Source organism: Pyrus communis, chromosome 14, assembly GCF_963583255.1.
Source record: "Pyrus communis chromosome 14, drPyrComm1.1, whole genome shotgun sequence".
NCBI classification, from domain to species: domain Eukaryota; kingdom Viridiplantae; phylum Streptophyta; class Magnoliopsida; order Rosales; family Rosaceae; genus Pyrus; species Pyrus communis.
Window position 1 is genome coordinate 14,349,403 of NC_084816.1, and position 13,926 is coordinate 14,363,328.

The following is a 13,926-nucleotide window of genomic DNA, read 5'->3' on the forward strand; positions in this document are numbered from 1 at the left end:
CAAAGCTTTTCAAAACCATTTCTCTTTCCAAAAGTAATAACCCCTCACCGTAAAACCTGTATAGTTTCCCAGAAAATAAAAATACATACGTATATAAAAATCACACTCAAGAGTAGTGAAAATCAAATATATGCCATGTCAAGTGTCCCAATATGGAAATAAGTAACCAGGTGAAATAAATCAATCTAAAATGATATGCTAGCCGAAGTCACCTAACGTGACCTGTACGGCTGAACCTATAGCTCATCAGATATGCCTGCACACAAGTCAGAAGCACCTATTATGGTCTGTACAACAGGGCTAGGTGCAAATAAGTACGCTCAAATGTTACGATCACGTGAAGGCTATGCGAATAATCACGTGTCATCTACGAGTCAGAACCACCTAATGTGGTATGTATGACAGAGCTCTGCACCAAACTTGGATCCAAGGTGAGCGTACGGTGAGGGAGGTGAACATCACATGAAGGACTGTGCCCTGGTCACGGGCGGGAGCACTAGCACCGAGGTGCAGGATAATGAGCTTTAAATGCATCTATGTATAACCACAAACAATGCATCCACTATCATCAATATATACTCACCTGAAGCTTACCTGGGCGTCAGCAGCATCAAACAACAATGTGCATATCTATACTAATGCATACTCTAAAGCATAATGCAACTGACATGGCATTTAAAATCGTGACTCCATTCAAAACAAATTTCTGGGAAAATGCAAAGCATATATATGTATATATAGAAAATCAAAAGCCCACTCATTGGCATGTAGCTGGATCGTAACCCCCGAGTCTCACCTGACTGCGCCCGTCCTCCCGAAATGTCTCACCTATATGTGAAACCACTATTTTAACGTTAATTTTAAGTACATAACCAAAACCGTGTAATAGCTTCTCATACATTGCTCAATTGGGGTGTTTGAATATACCATCTTGGCCTACTCAACACCACAAGCATCCCCATATTTTTAGAATAATTTTCCGACGTCCCACAAGCCTTCACGAGCCGGCCAAGGCACGGCCAAGCGTAGGCACGTGCCTAGCCCACTGACGGAATCTTTAACGCCATTAGGGAATATTTCGTTAAATAGTAGCATATACCGTTAACTTTACCTGACGTCGTTAGCATATTCTGTCAAAGTTGATGGAATATTCCCCTTTCATCTCCGGCGGTTCGTCGGATTCCGGTGTCAATCGCCGCTGCGTCGCAGGAAACTGGAAAAATCTTTCAACCTTAATATCTTCGTCGTTTTTCAACCAAATTTCACAAACTTTATATCAATTTGAAGCCCTGAACGAGTAGAACATGTTCTTACCTTTTAGAGGTCCTAAAACTGACGAGAAGTTGTCGGAAAATTCCTCGAAATTCCGCCTAAACCTGGAAACCCATAGTCGAGCTTATTTTGACGCTCAAACTTAACCAAAATTAGTCTAAAACACTAAAGGAGTTGTAGTAATACCTTTATAAGTCTCAAGAAAAAGTAGAACCTCGACGATCACGTCAGGGAAACAGGGTACTCTGTCGGAGCTTCTAAGTTCTCAGGTCCCTGTGAAATGTTCTTCGTCCCAAAAGTGTCACTAGACTTGTGAAGTCACAAGGAATATGATGGTGACCTCCAATCACTCGATCTGTGGGTGATTGATGGTGTTTGAGGGCTGGAGGAATCAGATCGTACGAACGGAACAAATTTTCAAGAGAGAGAGAAAGAACAAGGTTGCACGTGTGCATGTGCGTGTGCGTGTGTGTGTGTGTGTGTGGGGTTTACGAGGTTGGTCACCTAAAACAACCTCAAGCCTTGATTGGGCTACCAAACCCAAGATCCATGTAATTGGATCAAACTAAAAGAACCAACCTAATCTCCCTTATTTCAACATAACATTTTCTCTACATACCTGACTCAGCCTTAACTTGCATCCACGCTCTTGTAACGTCGCCCACGAGGGCAAAATAGTCATTTCCATGCACTCGAGGATAAAATATATTTTAATTCGGGACAGGTCGGCACAAAAATTGGACGGTAGGAATATGCTCAATGAAACTTTAAAACCACATTTCAAGACCAAAATGAGGAGGATGAATTTGAAGGAACAAATTCGAAATGATACTTTGTTTGTATATATTTGTAGGGGTTCGTGAAGAGAACTTAGATCTGGTGTCTATTATCTCGATTCAGAATTTAGTTTTCTCTAAGGATATGATGGCGTCAGGTGTATGCTAATTGAGACTAGGGGTTTTTTGTTGTTTGTTATTGCAACCTACGGGCCTAAGTTTGTGAGGGTCTCCCGTTGTATCTTGGGTTGCAGCTCTCACTTTGCTTGGGCCTTTTTCTGCTATTGTTTATCGAATTCCTTTTGAGCCTTGTACTAGTTTTTTAATATAATGAAAGTTCTAGGGTAAATTACATTTTACCCCATCAAGTATCGATGCAATTACAACTTCATACAACATCTTTAAAACATTTCAATATCATACATTTAGTATTGTTTTGTTTTCAATTTCATACAACCGTTAAAAAATCTGTTAAGTTAACCGTTAAGTGATGACGTAGCAAATATGGGGTCTCCATTTGGGATGACGTGGTTGCCACATTTGTGCCACATGGCTAAACACTTAATAAAAAATTTAAAATATTAAAATAATTAACTACATAAAAGTGTAAAAAAAAAACCAGAAATCGTCTTCCCACCCAAACCTTTCTTCCCTTTGACATCGTATCGCCTTAACCAGGCTCAGATGGACCCTCGAGTTCCAAAGCTCCTCACCTTCTCCACCATTGTTCCTCTCATTCTCCACCATCGCTCTTGCGTTTGCAAGGACCCAGATCCGCCACACCATCGCTCTTCCTTTTCCTCCTTCTTCCTTCTCCCTCATCTTCTCCCTCCAAACCCCCATAAATTTCTGCACTTCTTCCAAAACCCACAAATCAAAATTAGCAAATCTTGAAACCCCATTTGACACGGAGACCTCAAAAGAGAATTGTAAGTCCATACACTACTCAAATTAACCCTATTGAGCTCAAAGAATTTTAACCCTAATTTTGGATCGTTTAACCGTTTAATAACCTCAAAAACAATCAAAGGGGAAATGGAGATCTTGGAGTCTCAAACCCAGAAGGTAAGACAGGCTGTGAAGAACAGGAGAGTCATCTGCAACACCATGCCAGCTAAGCTTGTTTGAGGCGTGCAACGTCGACGGGAAGGAAGGGATGAGTAGGTGTGCTGGATAAGGGTGGTCGAAGGAGAAGGTCGAATCGTTGGAAAACCAGATAGTGGTGGAGGTTAAAGAGAGTTGGTGTTTTGATGGGGAAGATAGGTTTTTGGTTTTTTTTGGATTTGAGAATGAGTTCAGTTTTAATGGGGGAATGGATGGGTGATGGGGATAGGCGAAGGGGTGGTGCTCGGGTGGGAAAGATGAAGACGATTTCTGGGTTTTTTTTTATTTTTTATTTTTTTTATTATAAACTTTTCTTTAGTTAATTATTTTAATATTTTAAAATTTTTATTAAGTGTTTAGCCACATGGCACAAATATAGTAGCCACGTCATCCTAAATGGAGATCTCATATTTGCCACGTTATCACTTAACGGTTAACTTAATAGATTTTTTAATGGTTATATGAAATTGAAAACAAAACAATATTAAATGTATGAGATTGACATGTTTTAAAGATATTTTATAAGGTTGTAATTGCATCGAAATTTAAGAGGATACAATGTAATTTAGCCAAAGTTCTACTGACAAAAAAAATAAAAAAACAAAGTTGGCCCTGAAGTAATTAAATCGATCAAATATCCCTATATGTCAAACTCAACGGAGTCCCTACCAAAAAGAAAGCGAAAGAAAAATAGGGAAAGCGTTTCCAAAAAAAAAAAAGAAAAATAGGGAAAGCTCAATTGTGACGTTTGTGGGTTTTAGTCGCCTTTCTGATCCTCAATCAAAAACCCAACATCGCAGAAGAAACGAGAATGGCAGATAACGTTGGGAAGTTCTTCGACTCGGTTAGCAATTTCTTCTCCGGTGACGATCAGATCCCATGGTGCGACCGCGACCTCATCGCTGTAAGCACTTTCCCTGCTATTTTTGTATATGTATTAATATTTGGTGTTTAATTTTTGGTATACTTGTGATTTGAAATAGGATTGCAGCTTTAGGGTTTCAGAATTCGATCATTTTGTTTTCTCTCAGTGGCTTGCGAGGGCCGTGATTTTTTATTTATTTTTCTATTAAGATTTGTCTGTTAATACAATTCTTTGGTTATTTCTTTGAATTATTTGAAGAATGGAAGAATAGTAATCAGTTGGGGATTAAATCAGATAAATATATTATTAATATTACAAAATCCCCTCTTACTGTTAGGCACCTTTGTGGGATAGATCTATTAGAGTTAAATTCATTTGAAAGGAACTTTCAGCCGCTGATATGCCTAACAGCACTGTAAATCTCCGCCTAGGCGCTAGGTGACTTGCCACTTGCCCAATTAATACCTAGGCCTTTGAAAACCAAGAAAGGCGCTCTCCTTAGTCGTCCGCCTAGCCCACCTGGCGCTCGCCTAGACCCTCCTAGGTCGCGGCTCACTTAGACAGAAAATCGATAACTTTGGTTTTACATTTTATTTTTGTTTAGTGAATTGTAAGAGATTTTTTTAATACTTTGATGAACACTCACTACATGTTTTTTCTCCATATTTTCAATATGTTATAGTACTTCAATCTATATGTCATTTGATTTTGCGATTTAGCATCTCAATACAATTATATATTTTTTTTAAGTATAAATGGGTACTTATTTTATATGAAATATAATACATTTACTTAAATCCGCCTAGGAGCCTGCCTAGGCCTCCCCTAGCCACCTAGGCGCTAGGCCTCAGCCCACCATCCGATTAACGCCTAGCGTCTTTTAGAACCTTCCTAATAGCAAGCAATTTAGGGTCCAAACAGCTTCTACAGAAACCACCATCTTTTGAAGGTGTAATACAAGTGTACAACTTGTGGTACATGATAGCTTCAAATTACTTTACTACTAATAACAGCAATGCATTTCTTTATGTCTGAAGTGCGACGATTACTGTAAGCATCTGAATGTTGTTACAATTTTAATGCTTAAGTAACTACTTCTACCGCTCCATGATCTAGCCATTGAAGAGTAGTGACTGGTTCTTAACAAGTGGTATGAGCCAAATCCCATGTCTAGGGTTGAAGTTGGTATTATATACTATAGTGCTGAGTTGTTGCATACTAATAGATGAGTGAAGCTACCGGTGTAGATGGCTTCCACCTTACCAATGGTAGAGCAGCCAACAGAAACATCAGGATTTAAAATCATAGTGGAATTTTACGATATTAAAGGTTGAGTATTGGATGGTTCATAATAGAGTCCTAATCCGGTCAGATGGGGAAGTAAATAAATGACTAAGAAACATCCTAGAAAGGAAAATGATTTGTTGACAAGTTGATGAATTGATGAGATGGCAGGAATGGTCATGCTGCATACCACACTTAGCAGATGTTTGCACGTGATTTATGTTTTTGAATGCATGCTATGACAGGGTATTGAAAAAGAGGTTGCTGATGCTCAGAATGGTTCCCCTGATCACGTTTTCAAGGAATGTCTCATGCGATTATCATGGGCTCTTGTTCATTCAAGGAATCCAGAAGACGTGCAACGTGGCATAGCAATGCTTGAAGGTTCTCTCTCTCTCTCTCTCTCTCCCCCCGACACACCTATACGCCCTCACTCCCATTAACGTACAATATATACACAAACACTTTTTTCCATAGGTCTTTTTAGATAAGCCAATGTGCTTACCGTGACTCTTTGGACCATATGATGTCTTTTCCTAAGCACTTAACACCGCAACCTCCTTTGTGCTGTTCAATTTATTGCTTTTTGTTACTTTTTATTTTTCTGACTTGATATATTGCAGAGGTTATGAGGGATCCAACTAAAGCCCCACTGGAAGCGAGAGAGCCGCCATATCTTCTTGCTGTTGGGTATTACAGAAGTGGTGACCATACCAGGTGCAGGGAACTTGTGGAACAGAGTTTGATGGTATGATTTTGTTTAGATTTGATTATGCAAACATATCAGAACTTAATGCATGACTATGTACTTTGAAAGTACTTGCTCTGCACGTCTCTTATCGTTGAAAGCATTAATGGTCAATATTAGAAGGAGATGTAGAACTGCTCCTCAGGAGCTATGGGTGGAAAACACTTGGTTATTATCTTCTGTTTACCGTCTCTTTCTATATTGTAGTCCAGATTGCATTAATTATGTTGATGCCAGTACTTATGCGTGCTTAAGGAAGTGTTGGTTTTTTATTTATCTCTTATCCTCGAATGTGCTTGTATGGTCTGCACTAGATTTACCATGATATGGTTCTTTTGTAGATTGCACCTGATTGGAGACAGGCACTGAACCTTAAGAAAATGAACGAAGCCCGGATCAAAAGAGGTAGAAATCAATCATTTCTCTCTCGCTTTCCTCTCTCTGAAAATGAAACTGAAACTGTCAATACTCTCCCTTCTTTGAATGCAGATGGTGCGATTGGCATAGGAATTGCAGCGACTGCTGTTGGACTGCTTGCTGGTGGAATTGCAGCGGCTGTGGCTCGGAAGAAGTGATCCAGTATGCTTGACCTGTGACTTTCCTGTTCATATAACTTTCCTGTTCATATAAATTTTACATTAGATGTAAAATTAATACAAGTGTTCGCTTAAACAAATTATCGTGAAGAAAAACCAGGAGTCAGATAATCATTGTTTTTCTCTCTTTAAGAGAGTTTATGCCTTTTTTTATTTTTTAACGAACGATATTATTTGTTAGTAACAGCCCAAAATTTGTAGTGGGTGAGTATGTGACACGGGTTAGATGTGGGACTTGGATCCTCTCTGGATCCTTAACAAGAAGCCAAACGCGCCTTTCCTCCTCTTTCACGTTGGCGAACTTGTGTCTCCCCTATTCACCGATCTCCCAGATCTCCAGCAAGAAGAAGAAACAGTATAAGCCTCCGTCACTCGGGGAAAGAGTCACAATGGGAAATAGGTTGCGGGATAGTCGGGTTTGGGAAATCAAGTGCAGAGTGGGCAATGGGAAATAGCCTAAGGTCCTATTTGGTGAGCTGGATAAGATAGGTTGTGATCAATTAAAACGGATTGAGTCCAATCCGTTGTTGCGTCAAAATGAGAAATAAACAGGACTAAATATGATATGTTATGAATCCGCAATAAAGTGAATCATCAAACTTATCTTCATACATGAGTTACAAGTCGTTTTCAATTCAATCATATTCTTATCGCCCAATCCCATGTAGCTAACCAAACAAGAGTTTACAATTTTTTTTATGAACAAACGATATTTATGTACACTTAATTCATCTCCAATGAGTGGGACAAGCTTAAAATTTAAGCTTTAAATCCCATCAAACCATCTCCAATTATTGGTCTAAAATAAGCCTTAGAGAGAAAATAAAACTTTGGGCTAGATTTTCCTCAGAAATTATACTTAGCTTAAATCATTTTGGGTCCACCAAACTGTTATATTTCAAATATTTTTTTTTTAACTTATAATTCAACGGTTGTGATCAAATAATATCAAATCTAATAATATAAAAAAGGATCAGAGACCCAAAATTAAATCTAACATCCAGATAATTTAAAAAGGATTATTTAAATCAAATTTCATACAATACCAATGTATTTGTATTTGTGTGATTTTTCATTATTTATTGAAATTTAAATATTTTTATGTTAAAATGTTCATAAAAATAAATTAGGATAATTTGGGCTGGTTCAAGGACTGGATTCCGAACGGAAATTCAAAGTCCGAATCCCAAACAGACTCTCTTCGGGATAGGATTGTGAAACCCGAAACCGAACCAAAATTTCGGTGTTCCCGAATGTCAGGATTCCCGAAATTGTTTCGGTTTTTCGGTTCGGAATCAGGAATGAATGCGGTTTTTCGGTTCGGAATCAGGAATGAATGCAGTCAGATTTAGGAAGATCGAATGAATGCAGTCCCCAAATAACAAATTTCCAGTCCCCTAATCCCAAATTTGCAGACAACCCTCAAAATCAAAGAGTCAAAGATCGAAGAAGCCGTCGATCAAAATTCAAAAGCAGAAAACCAAAAAGAAAGAAATCAAGCAGTAATTGAAATTAGGGGATTTTCAAAACAAAAATCCTAATTTTAATTCTAAATCCCCAAGTTGGAAGTTCAAAATCCTAATCCTCAAATTCAGAATCCAAATCGAAATCAAGGTACAATAATTTCATGAAGTTTGGCACCTTCAGATTTGAGAAGCTTCGATTTGGAGTTTGTTGGAGGTGGAAGCGTGGAAGTCTGGATCTGAAATATGGTGTAGTGGACTCGACGGCCGACGTGTTGAGCATGTTGACAGAGGGAGGAGGAGGAGAGTGCATGGTGTAGTGGACTCGACGGCCGAGAGTGCAGAGACGTTTGGATAAACCATCTCCAATTATTCGCCCGCAATTATGCTGTTATGTACTGCTACCAAATACAAAAGCCATCTTTATGTCTGCAGAAAAACTTTCATAGCTGCTATAAAAACCTTTTTCATTTAGTACTGAGATACTTGTATAAAAGTGAGTATCAAAAAAAGTTTAGCTTAAAAAGGTGTTTGATAAACACTTAAAAACAACTTATTTTAACAGTTTTAAGTGAAAAAAAAGTTGAAAACGTGAAAAAGTAAAAATGAACTTATTCTCACAGCACAGCAGAAATAGTTTTTTTTTAATACCAAAAGCTTGATTTTCAAAGAGGCCTAATTGTACACACTTCACTACGAAGAAAATTCAAAACAAACACAAACAGTAGATTGTACTCGAATTGAATCAGATATACGAACATTCAAAAGACCATGTATTAAGTAGGTAATTTTGTTAGCCTCAAAAGAGTGCAAGAGGAGGAACAAATATGCATTATTTACATAGCATCCTGAAAGAAAATGAATTACACAGATAGACTGTGAATCAAATCCTGGAAGGGATCAGGGGGGTATTGTTCTGGAAGTATGCACTGGCAGCTGCAACTCCGCTTCCGAGCTTAACAGGGTATCCGACATCCTTAAGCACCATCTCCACACCAGCAAGACAACCCAACAGTTGCAACTGGAAACAGAATAATTATCAGATATCAAAAACTGAGAAAGTTACTACGTAAACCTTGTACTTCATTATAACCGTTTCATTTTACTTGCATTGCAAGCTTTCCCCAATGATGTTCATATGTATCGTTAAGTTTAACTTTTGCCCCATTCTCTTTACACAAACAAAAATGCAAAGCATATGGTATATAGCACAACTTCGAGGATGATAAATAAATGAATTGGGTGCTATAAACAAGCCTCATTGAAGTGATGTTATAATTTGTAGATTTTTGTGTTCTCCCATTTTCGTATGGAGCGTAATTGACAGAGGGAGGTCAAAAGGCTAGTTTCTACCTACTTTATTACATGATATCCAGTTTAAGCCAAGAAAAGAGGTCCACTTCCTTTTGTACTTCCATTCCAACTGATGTCGAATGGTGCTTGAAATATGTAAATAATGTAAGATGCAAGGGATTGACATTACCTCATTCAGGTTGCCAAGATGCCCTATTCTGAAAACCTTGCCGGCTATTTTGTTCAGGCCTAGGCCTAAGCTCAAATTGTACCTTTTCCATGCCCTTTTCACAATTTCGGTACTGTCAATGTATGGAGGAACAAGAACAGCAGTCACTGTGTCACTCACCCATTCCTCGCTTTGGGTGCAGTTCTTCAACCCCCATGCCTCCACAGCAAGCCTGCACTTCCAAGTTGTAAACAACGTTCAAATACCCCGTTTAATGCAATACAACAGTAAGCAATTGGGAGACGAATAGTTGTAACCAGAAGCTATACCTTGTTGCTTTGCCCAAACGGCTATGCCTTGCAATCACATTGTCAAGTCCTTCCTCAAAAACAAGATCGAGTGCTGTACGCAGCCCATACAGCAACTGGATGGAAGGGGTGTAAGGCCAGTATGTTCCCAACTTATAGAACTTCAAGTAATCATTCCAGTCGAAGAACACCCTCACGGATTTTGCAGTTTTAGATGCCTCCAGAGCTTTGGGGCTTGCACACACAATCCCAATTCCAGTGGGGAGGGAAAGAGCTTTCTGAGAGCCAGTTAAAGCAACATCTACCCCCCACTCATCCATACGGAAATCAAGAGCACATATGGAAGACACTCCATCGACAAGGAAGAGAGCCGGATGCATGTAGTTATCTGAGAGTTCAATGAAAAAAGCATGAGAAGCATTCCGTGAAGGTAACTGACAAGTAAGAAAAGTAAGTATCCAGAGAAAGGAAGAAAAAATGACTAAGATTAACTGATGCCTGCAAGTACTCTGTGGCTCTGCCTCGGATAGATAATGGAGAGCCACATACATAAGCATATAGACAACCATTTTAGAACTGATAATAGAACATGTACACAAGCAGATTACGGATATAAAATGAAAGCTAAATCAGGCATAGAAGAAGACAAGCCTACCAAGTATTTTTCTGACTTTAGCCAAGTTGTTGGTGACTCCGGTGGCTGTTTCATTGTGAACAATGCATATTGCCTTTATAGTGTGCGCGGTATCTTCTGCAATTTTTGATTCCAGAACGTCAAGGTTGGCACCTTGGCCCCATTCACTTTCTACAACATCCACATTGAACTTAAGGCGCTGCTGCTGATCGATCCACAGTAAACTGAATTGGCCAATCAGGAAAGATACAATCCGGTCTCCAGGAGATAATGTGTTTGTAAGTGCACTCTCCCATGCACCAGTGCCTAAAAAAATTTAGAGAAATGTTATAAAGAACTTAGCCATTCACACTCAATTCACCTAATTATGAACGTAAGATCGCTTCTAGTTGTCCAAACCATGTATAATACTGAGACACTACAAACAACTTTTCACAAGATGTGATAAAAGAAAGAACTGATCTGAAAAGTACATTACAACTGAATGGAAAAAACTGAGACCATAATGGTTATTGAGATACCTGTGGTAGGGATCATAAATGGAGTTCCAGATGTAGTCTTGAAAATCTTCTTCACATCCTCGAGCAGAGTTTTGGTCATTGCTGGGACAGCGGGAGAACGGTAATCCTCATTGTTCCTGTTCATGGCCCGAAGGACTGGCTCCGGAATATTGACCGGGCCTGGAACAAAGAGGTGGTTCCTTCCTGGTCCATAAACGTAGTCCATTTTCACCTCCCTGCAGGCTCACAATGAGCCGAACCTCAGCTGCAAACCAACTTAAAGATTTAACCTCAGCCGCACCGAAAAAAAGCAGTCTCCGTCTGTGCAGGTTTCTAGTTTGAAGTTTGAACTCAGCCTCAGACAAACAAAAAGAACTATTATGTTTTCACACACACACACACACACACACCTATGCACGGACATACTATGCACCAATCAGGGAATACATTTCATATGCATTTTCCACAATCGTAAAATACACAGAATCATTTGGACTGAGTAGTAGTACGAGGGTTTTAGTCCGTCGACTGTCGATGCTGTGAAAATGATACTGACAGTGTTTCGGAGAAATATGGCAGTGGGGGTTAAATCTTCCATTCTTTTCTGCAGTGCAGGCTAATGACCTTGATTCTTTTCTCCCCACCAGCCAAATTTAAGCCTTTTAATTTCCTTAATTTCCTCTAGCCTAAAACCAGAAAATATTACTGCTAATGACTTCTTGAGCTTCGTTTTCTCAACTATTTTCTTAAAAGTAGTATCGATATTGAGCCTGCAATAATTTAAGGTTGTACAGAGAGTAGAGCGAGAATCAACATACCTGTGTTATTTACTAGACATACATACACGTCGATAATTTAAGTTTTATACAAAAACAGTAAAAAAAAGTCCAACTGAAGTTTAAAAATAACAAAATAAAAAAACAAAAAAACATTCATCCATCCACTTGTTATGCTTTAATTGATGCTTAATTGTGAAAATCGTTTGAATTTGAATTTGAATTTGAATTGAAAAACTTTGTAGAAATACAAATGATACATATATCAGTGCAAATTAACATCTGTATTATTTGTTTACCATGAAGAGAAACATCGGTATTAAGAGAATTATCCATTACAATCTAATCCTAGACATCAAACGCGACCTCAAATTCCTTACATACCTGAACCATACTGAAATTGAACTAAGAACACCCTTAACATAAAAACTAAAAACTGAATTAGGAGTATTAATCTGTTTATTTTTTGAATCAAAACAAAAGCTAATATAGAACTATTCAAATTTGGGGTCATACAAAAAACACACTCACACACACTAAACTACACACACACACACACACACACGTGTATATATATATATATATATATATGTGCGTGTGTGTGATAGGTGCATTATTTATCATATTTTCATGTTAATTATTTCTAGGTTTTGTAAGGAATTGATTATAAAAGAGCTTTATTGCTTTCATTTCCTTAATTTCATTCAATTTGTGCACTTAGAATGTTTTTGGTGATAAATCGACTTTGCGGAAGAGTTGTCATGCAACGCCAATTGGAGAAGGAGGCTATGAGGCTGAAGATCAATATATATCTTGTATTTGATTAAGAGACAAAAGTGATGTAGAGGAGATTAGAGGTAAAAGCATGATAACAAAAGTGAAAGCAGAAAATTCAGAAAACAGATATGTAGTATAAACACCAACTGATCATCAGAAATATGTCCATGTATAGATACATATATATATATATATGTATGTATGTGTGTATGTGTGTGTATAATGAATGAAAAGAGAAGAGAGGAAGAAGATGAGTTTTTACGTACCCAAAGGCAGCAACGAGTGGAAGGCAAAACAGAATTCTCTTCAGGGTGTTGATGGCAAAGCCAAAGCACAAGACAAGTGCCTGCTCTCCTCTTTAAGCTTATTTTTTTTATATTTCTACGACATGAGGTGGGCGGGATGTTGACGGGGACCCACTTTTCTCAAAACGTGGCAGATAAGAGCCACACCAATGAAACCCTCTTTCATTTCATTTCTGCATTGGATTTCCACTTCGAAAATTTAAAATAATAATTATGAGTTAAGGTTTATTTTAATTTCTCCACTGTCATCGCAGTCCAATGGTATGTCTCGTATCATTTGCAAGTGAGATTGTGTTCAACTTTCATAAATGGCGAGCTCGAAATTAAATTATTGCTTTCATTATGTGTCTTATTCTAATTTCTTATCCAAATGTTGTGGTATAAAGATAAAGTTTATTTCAATTCGGTTTTTTAGTTGAGTAATATTCTAATCTAAACGACATTAGCATTATGGTTTACTGGTATTAATTTTGTGAGAGAAGTTTTGTACAACCAACAAAAAGTGAGAAGTTTTATATTCGACTTTCGTGGATCGCCAGTTTGGAACCAAATTTCTGTAATTGACTCATTTTATGACTTACCGTAAATCCTTATTTCTTTATTTTTAATATAAATATAGAGAGCGTAAAGCTTGAGTACAAAAAAGAGTACATTCTACAAACCATTCTTTTTTTCTTTTTTTTCTGTGTGTAGAGTGAAAGCGTTAGTGGGTTGGATAGTTAGTTGTTAGCGAGGGAGGAGAGTCGATGGGATCAAACCCGTAATAGAGTACAAGGCATAATTGATTTCTGTCACTGAGTTAAAGCAGCATCTGCTTGTGCAAATCAACTTAAATGAAAATGAAAATAATAATAATAATAAAAAATTAAAAACCAAAGAATGCAAGCCAAACAAGAAACTAGGATAATGTAGGAGTAGAAAATGTAGTTATAAAAATATATTTAAAAAATGTATGGACATGAATTACTAGAATAATTCAATGAATTAAAATTTTGGATGATAAAATGAAGGTTGAGGTTGAGAAAGGAAAGTGAAGGATAAAGTGATAAAGGGAAG

General features: G+C 37.9%; 2 protein-coding genes across 3 annotated transcripts; one reads left to right on the forward strand and one right to left on the reverse strand.

Moving 5' to 3' along the window:
- Nucleotides 1–3,838: 3,838 nt before the first annotated feature.
- On the forward strand, nucleotides 3,839–6,792 carry LOC137715464 (mitochondrial fission 1 protein A-like). The gene is made up of 5 exons (XM_068454806.1): nucleotides 3,839–4,056; nucleotides 5,547–5,685; nucleotides 5,925–6,049; nucleotides 6,391–6,454; nucleotides 6,539–6,792. The coding sequence occupies exons 1-5, from the start codon at nucleotides 3,964–3,966 to the stop codon at nucleotides 6,622–6,624; spliced, it is 507 nt and encodes a 168-aa protein (XP_068310907.1). The 5' UTR covers nucleotides 3,839–3,963; the 3' UTR covers nucleotides 6,625–6,792.
- A 2,066-nt stretch (nucleotides 6,793–8,858) lies between these two features.
- LOC137715771 (serine--glyoxylate aminotransferase) lies at nucleotides 8,859–12,939 on the reverse strand. Of its 2 annotated transcripts, XM_068455118.1 has the most exons (6): nucleotides 12,832–12,939; nucleotides 11,034–11,277; nucleotides 10,534–10,818; nucleotides 9,900–10,266; nucleotides 9,592–9,802; nucleotides 8,859–9,129 (listed from the first exon to the last, which is right to left on the reverse strand). In XM_068455118.1, exons 2-6 carry the CDS (start codon nucleotides 11,236–11,238, stop codon nucleotides 8,992–8,994), a joined length of 1,206 nt encoding a protein of 401 aa, XP_068311219.1. In that variant the 5' UTR covers nucleotides 11,239–11,277; nucleotides 12,832–12,939; the 3' UTR covers nucleotides 8,859–8,991. The 2 variants fall into 2 exon arrangements, with proteins under 2 accessions (XP_068311219.1, XP_068311220.1); XM_068455119.1 differs by lacking the exon at nucleotides 12,832–12,939 and having other exon boundaries at nucleotides 11,034–11,292.
- Nucleotides 12,940–13,926: the final 987 nt, after the last annotated feature.